Raw genomic sequence first — 12323 nt, forward strand, 5'->3', positions numbered from 1 at the left:
CTTCGGCCCAGCACATCCATGCTGACCATCAAGTGCCCATCTATACTGATCCCATTTACCGACACTTGGTCTGTAGCCTTCTCTGCTTTGGTGATTCAAGTGTTTGTCTCAATATTTCTTAAATATTGTGAGAGTCTCTGCCTTCACCATCCTCTCAGGCAGTGTGTTCCAGGTTCCAACCACCCTCTGGATGATAAAGTTATTCCTCAGATCGTCCCTAAAAATATCCTCCTGCTCACCTTAAACCAAGGTGAGGGTAAAAAGCATCTGTGATCCTCATAACTTTGTATAACTCTGTCAGGTCACCCCTCAGCCTCCTCTGCTCCATGCCATCGACAACTCCACCAATCTTTGTGTTGTCTGCAAACTTGCTGATCATGCCTCCTGCAACTACATCCAAATCATTCATGTATATTACAAACAGCAAGGGTCCAGCATCGATCGCTGTGGAACAAGACGAGTCATAGACGTTCAATCACAAAAATAACCCTCTACCATTATCCTTTGCCTCCTATTGACAAACCAATCTTGGATCCAATTTGCCAACTTACCCTGAATCCTAGGGGCCCTAAACCTTTGAACCAATCTCCCACGTGGGACCTTGTCAAAGGCCTTACTGATGTCCATATAAATCATACCTACTGCACTACCTTCGTCAATACACTTTGTTATTCAAAAATTTCAATCAGATTAGTCAGACAAGATCTGCCCTTGACAAAGCCACACAGGCTATCTTTGATATCTCTGCCTTTCCAAGTGATAATTAATGCTGTCCCTCAGAATTTATTCCAATAATCTCCCCACTGTTGATGTTAGGCTCATTGATCTGCAGTTATCAGGCTTTTACCAGCTACCATTCTTGAAAAGGGGGACCACATTTGCTGTTCTCCAGTCATGTGGTACCTTACATATAGTCAGTGAAGATTTAAATATCTCAGCCAGAGCCGTAACAATCTCTTCCATAGCAGCCTAGGATAAACCCATCCAGCACTGGGGATTTATACACCTTTAAGCCTTCCAAGGCATCGAATGTCCCCTCTTTCCCTGATTATTCTTTTGACCATAATATGCTTATAAAACACTTTCAGATTTACCTTAATCCTGTCTGCCAGTGATATTTCATGACTCTCTTTGCCTTCCTACTTTTTAAGTGCCTTCCTACACTTTTTATGGTTCTCCCATGTCCTTAGTTCTCCATACCTTCTATGAGCTTCCTTTTTTCTCTTTGTCCAACCCTTGATATCCCTTGACATCCAGAGTTCTCTGTACTTGTTACCTTTGGCTTTCACTCTCGTTACTTCCCCTGTGCAGATGGAGACTTACCTGCAAGTAGATGCTTCCAGTTTACTGTTGCCAGCTCCTCCCTTATGCTAATGAAATTGGCGTTCCCCCAGTTTAAGTCCTTTATTCCAGGTCTATCCTTATGTTTTTCTGTGACCACCTTGAAATATATGGAGTTTTAGGTCATATGCAAATTTAATAATGAAACATGCTGCTTCAAGAATATAGAAGATACAACAGTACAGCACAGGAACAGGCCCTTCAGCCCATGATGTTGTGCTGAACTAATTAAACTAGTAATTGAACACCTAACTAAACTAATCCCTCCTGCTCACAGTGTTCATTCTCTGCACATTCATGTGCCTAAGAGCCTCTTAAATGCCTCTATCGTATTTGCCTCCACCAACACTGCTGGCCACTTTCTGTGTAAAAAGAAACTTGCCCCGCACGTCTCCTTTGAACTTATCCCTCTCACCTTAAGTACCTGTCCTCTAGTATTAGACATTTCAACCCTGGGAAAAAGAAACCAGCTGTCTACTCTATACCTCTCATAATTTTATGAACCTCTATCAGGTCTTCACTCATCCTCTGCCATTCCAGAGAAAATAACCCGACTTTGTCAAATTTCTCCTTATACCACATGTCCATTAATCCAGGCAGCATCCTGGTAAATCTCTTCTGCACCCCCTCCAAAGTCTCCACATCTTTCCTGTAATGGGGCAAGCAAAATTGAACAACACTTTGACCTCAAACACTGCCCCTCGAACGCAAACAGAGCCACTCTCAAAATGGCTGCTCCACTCGAGCCTGTCTCCCTTTTATTCCTGCAGAACAAGTTTGAAACACTGCCGGCTCCTCCCCTCAATAAGCAAGCAATAAGCAAGGTACCAAAATTTGAATGGTTTATCCTGGCTGGCTATTCACGATCAGTGAAAGGCATATTAATGGTATGGATTAGTGGCATGCACCATTTCCCAGGTGCAGTTAATTGGGTAAGAGTGAACCTGCTAAACATTGACTTCTACAACTCAGTGTGTTACTGAGAAATGTAGTGAGGGTTATGTGTCATGTGACTATGTCATGTATCCTGATCATCAGAACATGCAAGAAGATACAACAAGAAAAGACTTTGTTTTTTTTGTGTCATCTGTTGCAATGTCAAAGTCTGACACAAAAATTAGTGCAGCTGTGGATAGTGAGGGAGGTTGTCAAAGGGCTCAACAGGATGAAGATCAGTTGCAAAATTCGGGCAGGGAAATGGCAGATGGAGTTTAATCCAGTCAAGTGTGAGGTGTTGCACTTTGGGAGGTCAAATGTAAAGGGAAAGTACGTATATGGTAAATGGCAGGACCCTTAACAGCATTGATATACAGAGGGATCTTGGGGTCCAAGTCCATAGCTCCCTGAAAGTGGCTACACAGATTGACAGGGTGGTAAAGAATGTGTATGGCATGCCTGCTGTAGCATGGGTACAGTCGAGGCATTGAATTCAAGAGTCAGGAAGTTATGTTGCAGTTTTATCAAACTCTGGTTAGGTCGCACTTGGAGTATTGTGTGCAGTTCTGGTTGCCGCAAGACAGATGTAAAGGCTTTGGAAAGGATGCAGAAGAGGCTCAACTGGGATTACAAGGGATTAGCTACAAGGAGAGGTTGGACAAACCTAGGTTGTTTTCTCTGGAGCTTTGGAGGCTGAGGGGAGACCTGATAGAAGTTTATAAAATTACAAGAGGCATAGGTGGTCAGAATCTTTTTCCCAAGCTAGAAATGTCAAATGCTAGAGGACATAGCTTTAGGTGAGAGGGGGTAAATTTAAAGGAGATGTGTGAGGCAATTCTTTTACACACAGATAGTGGTAAGTACCTGGAAAGTGCTGCCAGGGGTGATGGTGGAGCCAAATGTAATTGAAGCATTTAAGAGGCTCTTAGATAGGCACATCAAAATGCAGGAAATGGAGGGATAGAAATCTGTGCCAGCAGAAAGAATTAGATTAATTTAGCATCATGGTCCTCACAGACATAGTGGACTGAAGGGCCTTTTCCTGTGTTTACTGTTCTATGTATGTCTATGTTCTGTTTAGAACCGGTAACTCTTTGAAGAACAGTCACTGTAGAATATCAGGTGGCTGTGTGCCACTGTGAGTAGTTACCTTTCACCAGCAGTCTGATGGCAGCTGATCTCTGCACTGAGTTTGATTGGGGCATACATACTCACTAGCAATGTAGAACCATATGCACTGGGGTACTGTGGGTACAGTCAGGGAGGTGTGGGTACAGTTAAGGTGGGTACAGTCAGAGTGGGTATACCAGGGTACTGTAGGTATGATCAGTGTGGGTACAGTCAGTGTGAGTACAGACAGGATGGGTACAGTTGACGTGGGTACACCAGGGTAGTGAGGGTACAGTCAGTGAGGGTATGGTCAGGATAGTGTGGGTACAGTAAGTGTGGGTACAGTCAGGGTCAGTACAATCAGAGAGTACAGTCAGGATGGGTACAGTCAAGATAGTTTGGGTACAGTCAGGGTGGGTACAGTGAAGGTAGTGTGGGTACAGACAGAGTGGATGCACTCAGGGTGGGTACACCAGGATAGTGTTGGTACAGTCAGGGTGGGTACACCAGGGTAGTGTGGGTACAGTCAGTGTGTGTACAGTCACCATGGGTACAGTTTGCATGGGTACACCCGGGTAGTGTGGCTACAGTCAAGGTGAGTACAGTCAGCGTGGTTACACCAGGGTAGCATGGGCAAAGTCAGAATGGGTACATTCACTGTGGGTACACATGGGTAGTGTGGTTACAGTCAGTGTGGGGACACCAGGGTAGTGCAGATACAGTCAGTGTGGATACAGTCAGCATGTGTACAGTTGGCATGGGTACAGTCAGCATAGGTACATCAAGGTAGTGTGGGTACAGTCATTGTGGGTAGACCAGGATACTGTGGGTGCAGTCAGTGTGCATACAGTCAGTATGGTTGGTATGGGTATGGTCAGGGTGGGTGCAGTTGGTGTAGCGTGTGTATAGTCAGGATGGGTACAGTCGGTGTGTGTATACAGAGTATTGTGGATACAGTCAGTGTGTGTACCATCTGGGTGAGTACAATCAGTGCAGGTACAGTCAGGGTAGTGTTGTACAGTCATGTGGTACACCAGGATAGTGTATGTACAATAAGGGTGTGTACAGTCAGTGCAGGTACAGTCAGGGTACTGTGGGTACAGTCGGAGTGAGTACAGTTGGAGTAGCATTGGTACAGTCAGGGTGGGTATAGTTGGTGTGAGTACGGTCAGAGTGGGTACAGTTGGCATGGGTACACCAGGATAGTATGGCTACAGTCAGTGTGGGTGCAGTAAGTGTGGGTACAGTCAGGTTAGTGTGGGTAAAGTCAGAGTGGGTACTATCACTGTGGGTACACCTGGGTAGTGTGGTTACAGTCAGTGTGGGAACACCAGGGTAGTCTGGGTACAGTCGGTGTTGTGTACCCCAGAGTAGTGTGATACAGTCAATGTGTGTACAGTTGGCATTGGGTACAGTCAGCATGAGGACGCCAGGGTATTGTGAGTACAGTCAGTGTTGGTACACCATGCTCATGTCGGTATGGTCGGAGTGGGTACAGTCGGTGTGGATATGGTCGGGGTGGGTACAATCAGGGTGAGTACAGCTGGGTTAAGTAATTTCATGGTGGGTACAGTTAGAGTAAGTACAGTCAGGGTGGGTACAATCGGTGTGTGTACACCAGGGTAGTCTGGGTCCAGTCAGTGTGGGTCCAGTCAGTGTGGGTACACCAGGGTAGTGTGGGTACAGTTGGTGTGGGTAATCCTGGGTAGTGTGGGTACAGTCAGTATGGGTACACTTGGGTAGTGTGGGTACAGTCAGTGTGGGTATAGTTGGGGTAATGTAGGTACAATCAGTATGTGTAACACCAGGATACTGTGGAATCAAGCGAGAATCCGAAGGTGGTACTGAATGAATGGTGGGATAGATATGAGGGGCTGAATGGCCAACTCCTCCTGCTTTTCCCACTTCGAATAACTCAGCACCTTAGACTGGAGAGGAGGGTCTGATCTGTGTGGAGTTTGCACGCTCTCCCTGTGACCGTATGGGTTTCCCCAGCGTGCTCCAGTTTCCTCCCACATCCCAAAGATGCGCGGGTTGTTGTAAATTGTCCTGATTTGTAGGTGAATGGATTTCAGGTAGTTGAAAGGAGGATAAAACAGGATGAGTGCAAACTGGTGCCTTGATTTCTGTCACAGTGGATGGACGGGGCCTGTTTCTGTGCTCTATGATCCCCTAGTTCTGTGTCATGGGAGCCTGGTTCAAAAGGTTGGAGCCCATGGGATCCAGGGCAACTCGGCAAATGGGCCTGGTGATCAGTGATGGGGGTGATGGTGGAGGGATACTTTTCTGATTGGAAGCCTGTGACCAGTGGTGTACTACAGGGATCAGTGCTGGGACCCTTACTGTTTGTTACTTACATTAATGATTTAGTGAGTTTACAGATGAATTGGTAAGGCGGGCAGACAACGTCAGATGAAATTTAACCCTGACAGATGTGAGGTGACACACTCTGGGAGGACCAATAAGAGTATGGCATCCACAGGGAATGGTATTGAAGAACTGAGGGACCTTGGTGTACAAGTCCAAAGATCACTGAAGATGGCAGCACAGGTCAATTAAGTGGTAAGAAAGGCGCATGGAATACTTGCCTTCATTAGCCAGGGCACAGAATATAAGAGCAGGGAAGTTATGGTACAACTTTATAAAACATTGGTTGGGCCACACCTGGAGAATTGTATGGAGTTCTGGTCACCACACTGTAGAAAGGATGTGATTTCACTGGGAAGGGTGCAGAGGAGATTCACCAGGACGTTGCCTGGGATGGAGCATTCAGTTATGGAGACTGAGAGGCTTGGTTGTTTTCCTTGGAGCGGAGGCTGACCTGATAGAGATGTACAAAGTTATGAAGGGCACAGATACTTTTTCCCCTAGCTTTGGTTTAAGGTGAGCAGGAGGAGATTTTTAGGGGCAATCTGAGGAATAACTTTATCATCCAGAGGGTGTTTGGAACCTGGAACACACTGCCTGAGGGGATGGATTTAAGAAATATTGAGGAATTTAAGAAATATTGAGGCAAACACTTGAATCATCAAAGCAGAGAAGGCAACAGACCAAGTGTTGGTAAATGGGATCAGTATAGATAGGTACTTGATGGTCAGCATGGACATGCTGGGCCGAAGGGCCTGTTTCTGTGCTGTATGACTCTGAGCCCCTCTACCTCTCTTCAATCTTTTAAGGTGTATCTTAAAATGTCTCTGATGATGTCTTCTGCCTCCTTTTGTTGGACTTGGCTCTTATGAAAGACATTTGGTCAGTTTGTTCAGATAATGTTGCCAATTCTATAGCATAGTTTGGATAGGACAGATTCCCTCCAATGTAAAGAACCTTCACCAACACACTGAAGCACTGTTATCTTTACTTTAAGGGAAATAACTGTTTGGGTCTGATTTTCCATGCAGGTGCTGAGATGATTTCAGTCACTGCTGACCAAGATGTGACAATTAACATCAGACAAGCAACAGGCAGCCTGAGCTTTGCTGAATGCCAAATGTGTACCCAGGAAGGGGATTGTAACTCAGAGTATCAGATCCTTCCAGGAGCAACCCTGCTCTTCAACTTCACCTGCGATGATCCTGAGCACAACTTCATCATGGAAGTTAAGAAAGAAATCGGTGAGGATGAGCTACGCTGTTCAATGACAGTTAACGTCAGCTTCTGACCGACAGAGCACTCAAGGAGACCTGCCATCATTAAATCCTTCAAATGCCATGGAAAAATACAAAGAATAATCAAAGGTCCACCCCTGTAACAATGGAAGTAGCTCACAAGGAGGAAATTTTGACCCAGGAGCAAGGGAGCATAGATTTGCCAAAAATTATCATACACGGAACCCAAGTATTAAATTATAAGGGAAGATTACACAAGCCAGCACTGTATTCCCTGAAATTCATATGGTCATGGAATGCTTTGATCAAAGTTTTCAAGAAAGGGTCAGTAAAAACTGTTTTCCCTGATCAGAGCATCTAAAAGATTAGAGGCAAGCCTGTTGCAATTAGAAAACGCTCCTCCACAAATCACAACTCATGCTATTTAAAAAATAAGAACAGAAGATACTGGAAATGTTCCCTCAGTTGGTGTGTTCTAGATTCCACCTTCAGATCACACCCAAGTCTCCTACCACTCAACCTAAATGGACTGAGGGGCTTGTTACTGTTGGTATGGCCCATTCTCCCATTGGGTCGAGTTTGTAGGGACCTCCAATCCTCTGCTTCTGGCTGGTCGATGTTGTGGTTTTGGTTAGCATTTATACAACAAGTATCACTAAATTAAAATAGATTATCTGCCCATTATCACATTGCTGTTGTGGGAGTTTGCTGTGTATAAATTGGCTGTCATACATCCAACATGATAACAATGGCTCAGTTTCAGAAGTAAGTCACAGAAGTAAGTCTCAATGTCCAAAGAAATGCAAGACAAATCAAAGTTTTTGAGTGTCACCGTCAACCAGTGATCACCGGGATGATTAAACCTCCAGGGCTTATCCCCATCTCTACAATCTCCTCCAGCCTTTGTAATCCTCCAAGTTGTCCAAGGGCTGACCCCTAGGTTAATATCCTTAAACCCCTCCATCATGGGCAGCCAAGACTGCAAGCTTTGAAATTCCCAACATAAAACCCTCCACCTCACTCTCCTCCTTTAAAATGTTGCTTAAAACCCAACTCCAAGCTTTTAGTTACCTGTTTTTCTGAAGCTCTGCATGAAAATTTATGTGGCAAACCTGGGGAAACTTTCTTGTCTTTTGAGGCACCAGGTCCACAGAGGAGAGGGAGAACATCAGCAGTGTTCCATCATACAGTTTAGATGAATTGAACCTGTAAGTTCCAGACCTGAATCTTTACTCTTTCTTGTGTAGCTGAAGCTGACGACCTTGAAGATCTTCTACCTCAGAGCCTCCCGAAGCTGAACACTACGTACATCTGGGCCATCAATGTGCCTTATAATGTTGGTGTGTGGATAAGCTTTCCTGAGAATCACCTGCAACAGATGGACTCTGGCTATTGTCCGGACTTGGTGCAGTACATGATTAAAGGACACGTCCGTTATGATAATAAAAAGGAAGTCCCTGTTGGTACCTTTTGTAGGAATGGAACGATTTACAATCTGAAAATTCAAGGGAGAACGTTGATAGCCCTTGAGGTTCCTTGGACCGAGGTGATTGATGACGCAGGATTTCAACTTTCCTTTGTGAATCCTATAAAAAGTAAGTGCAGAATGATTTTACACCTTCAAATAAGTTTTATAAGAATTAAGGTCCTTCATATCCTTTGGTCTGTTGTCTGTCTGTCTGTTTCTTCCTGTTCATTCCTTCACTGGCAGGCTGACGTTTACTGCCCATTCCCAACGGTGTCTTGGAGGGAACTGGAGAGTTAATTTGACCAAGTGGTAATAAGGTGGATCCACCTCCACCAGGTTTCTTCTCTGTTGAAGTTAGTCATGAGTTTCCTCTGAAGCTTTCTCTATGCCAGTGAATGCAGTCAAGGCGAGGACACATTGTAAAGGGGTCTTAGAGTTATACCATTGTACAGCACAGGCCCTTGGTCCATGCCAATCTATTGCCCATCTATACTAACCCCATGTCATGGAGTCGTAGAGTTGTACAGCATGGTAAAAGGTCCTTTGGTCCGTACGTGTCCATGCTGACCAAGGTGTGTATTCAAGCTAATCCCATTTCCCAGCACTTGACCCATATCCCTGTAAACTCTTGTCATCCATATACCTGTCCACATACTTCTTAAATGTATCTAATGTACCTGCTTCAACCACTTCCTCTGGCAGCTGGTTCCATATGTCTACCACACGCTGTGTAAAAAAAGTTGTGCCTCGGGCTCTTATTAAACCTTTCAGCTCTAACCTTAAAACTATAGTTTTCGATTCCCCAACCCTTGAAAAAAGACTGCTCACCCTACCTATGCCCCTCGTGATTTTATACACCTCTATGAGATCACCCCTCAGTCTCCTACACTCCACGGAGTAAAGGCCCAGCCTGTCTAGGCTCTCCCTATAACTCAGTCCCTCGAGTCCTGGCTACGTCCTTGTAAATTTTTTTTACACTCTTTCCAGTTTAATCACATCTTTCCTATAACAAGGTGACCAAAACTAAACACAGTACTCCATGTGTGTCCTCCCCAACATCTTATACAATTGCAACAGAACCTCCTAACTTCCATATTCAATGCCCTGACTGATGAAGGCCAGTGTGCCAAAAGCCGCCTTCACTGCCAAATCTACCTGTGACTCCACTTTAAGGGAACTATGCATCTGCACTCCAAGGTCCCTCTGTTCTACAACAGCACCCAGGTCCCTTCCGTTCAATGTAGAATTCCTACTTTGATTTATTCTTCCAAAATGTAACACTTCATTAAATCTGAATTAAATTCCATTTGCTATTCCTCAGCCCACCTACCCAGCCGATCAAGATCCCGCTGCAATTCTTGATACTCCTCTTCACTGTCTATGACATCACCTATTTTAGTGTCATCTGCAAACTTACGAACTATTCCTTATATATTCTCATCCAAATTGTTAATGACAAATAACAATGGGCCCAGCATCGACCCCTGGGGCACACTGTTAGTCACAGACCTCCAGTCTGAGAAACATCCTCCCACCATCACCCTCTGTTTCCTATCATCCAGCCAATTTTGTATCCAGTTTGCTAGCTCTTCTTGGATGCCATGAGATCTAACCTTCCAGAGCAGCCTACCATGCGGAACCTTATTAAAAGCCGTAGTGAAATCCATATATACTACATCTAGCGCCCTCCCCCATCAACCTTACTCATCACTTCATCAAAAACTCAATCAAATTTGTAAGACAAGATCTCCCATGCATGAGGCCATGCTGGCTACCCCTAATCAATCCCTGTCTTTCCAAATGTGAGTATATTTTATCCCTCAGAATGCTTTCCAGCAACTTACCTACCACAGATGTTTGGCTAACAGGTCTATAATTACCAGGTCGATCCTTACAGCTCTTCTGAAATAAAGGCACAACATTTGCTATTCTCCAGTCTTCCAGCACTTTGCCAGAGGATAACGATGTTGCAAATATCTCAGCAAGGGCTCTGCAATTTCCTCGCTAGCTTTCCATATCATTCTTTGATATACCTCACCCGACCTGGAAATTTGTCAACCTTCATACATCTTAACACATGCAACACCTCTTCCACTGTGATATGGATTGTTCCCAAAACATTTACATTAAGAACATCATTGAGAACACTGCCCATCTCCAGTAGCTTCCTCACAAATTTCCATCTTGGTCTTTGAGAAGCCCTATTCTCTCCCTAGTCACTCTTTTTCCCTTAATGTACTTAAAAAATCTCTTAGGATTCTTAATTTTCTCTGCCATCTCATGTCCCCTCTTGACCATTCTAATTTCCTCCAGCATCCTTTATATACCTCCAGTGATTCACTTGAACCCAGTTGCCTGTATCTGACCCAAGCCTCCTTTTTCTTGACCAAAGTTACAAGATCCCTTGACATCCAGGGTTCCCAACTCCAAGCAGCTTTGCCTTTTACTTTAACAGGAACATGTCCTTGAGCTCTTTAAAAACCTCCCACTTGCCAGAGGTCCCTTTGCCTATAAACAACCTAGCTCAATCAACCTCTGCAAGCTCCTGTCTCATACCGTCAAAATTTGCCTTGCCCCAATTTAGAACTCAAACCTGTGGACCAGTTCTGTCCCTTTCCATAACTAGTTTAAAACTAACAGAACAAAGGTCACTGGTCCCAAAGTTTGTGGAATGTCTAAGGGATGTTTTTCTGGAGCAACTTATTGAGGAGCCCACCAGGGGATCGGCTGTTTTGGATTGGGTGCTGTGTAGTGAACCCGAGGTGATTAGGGAACTAAAGGTAAAGGAACCACTGGGAACAAGTGATCACAATATGATTGAGTTTAGTTTCAAGTTTGAGAAGGAGAAGCTGATAACTGGTGTATCGATATTTCAGTGGAATAAGGGAAATTACAAAGGTATGAGAGATGAGTTGGCCCAAATTGATTGGAGGAGTAAGTTAGCTGGAGGGACGGCAGAGGAAAAATGGAAGAAATTTCTACAGGAAATAAGGACAATGCAGGACAGATATATTCCAAGAAAAAAGAAGGTTTTGAATGGAAAAAAGGCACAGATGTGGATAACGAGGGAGGTGAAGGATAAAATAAAAGCAAAAGGGGCGGCGTACAAAGTAGCAAAAATTAGTGGGAAAACAGAAGATTGGAACGATTTTAAAAATCTGCAGAGAGAAACTAAGAAGGTCATTAGGAAAGCAAAGATGAGTTACGAAAGGAAGCTGGCGGACAACATTCGGAAGGATTCTAAGAGTTTTTTTAAATACATAAGGAATAAAAGAGAGACACGGGTTGACATAGGACCAATTGATAACGGTGCAGGAGGTATTATAATGGATGATAGTGAGATGGCAAGGGAATTGAATGAATATTTTGCATCGGTCTTCACCGTGGAGGACATAAGCAATGTGCCCATTAGTCAGGAGTCTCACGAATTGGAGCTGAGTTCAATTGAGATTAATAGGGAGAAGGTGCTTGGAAAACTAAAGGGGCTTAAGGCTGATAAGTCTCCCGGACCGGATGAGGTGCATCCCTGGGTTCTGAAGGAGGTGGCTGTGGAGATAGCAGAGGCGTTGGCGATTATTTTTCAGGAATCGATAGATTCTGGCATGGTTCCGGAGGACTGGAGGGTAGCGAATGTAGTTCCGTTGTATAAGAAAGGTGGGAGGCAGCACAAAGGCAATTACAGACCTATTAGTCTGACGTCAGTGGTGGGAAAATTATTGGAGTCTATCCTCAAGGAGGAGGTTACCGAATACCTAGAGGCGCAAGGCAAGATAGGACCTAGTCAACATGGTTTTGTGAAGGGGAGGTCCTGTCTGACCAACCTATTGGAGTTTTTTGAAGAAATCACAGGTAGGGTGGATAAG

General features: G+C 44.5%; 1 protein-coding gene across 2 annotated transcripts in view; it reads left to right on the forward strand.

Moving 5' to 3' along the window:
- cdcp1b (CUB domain containing protein 1b) overlaps positions 1 to 12323 on the forward strand; it is a 50629-nt gene that overhangs the window by 17066 nt on the left and 21240 nt on the right. Inside the window, exons 1-3 of one of the 2 annotated variants that reach the window (XM_052016233.1) lie at positions 2109 to 2165; positions 6786 to 6998; positions 8240 to 8587. In XM_052016233.1, the coding sequence (XP_051872193.1) occupies positions 6794 to 6998; positions 8240 to 8587 (553 nt within the window). In that variant the 5' untranslated portion in view covers positions 2109 to 2165; positions 6786 to 6793. Of the gene's footprint in view, positions 1 to 2108; positions 2166 to 6785; positions 6999 to 8239; positions 8588 to 12323 lie in introns of those variants that run through there. The other variant, XM_052016232.1, reaches the window with a different exon arrangement.

This window comes from Pristis pectinata, chromosome 5, assembly GCF_009764475.1.
Source record: "Pristis pectinata isolate sPriPec2 chromosome 5, sPriPec2.1.pri, whole genome shotgun sequence".
In the NCBI taxonomy this organism is placed as follows: domain Eukaryota; kingdom Metazoa; phylum Chordata; class Chondrichthyes; order Rhinopristiformes; family Pristidae; genus Pristis; species Pristis pectinata.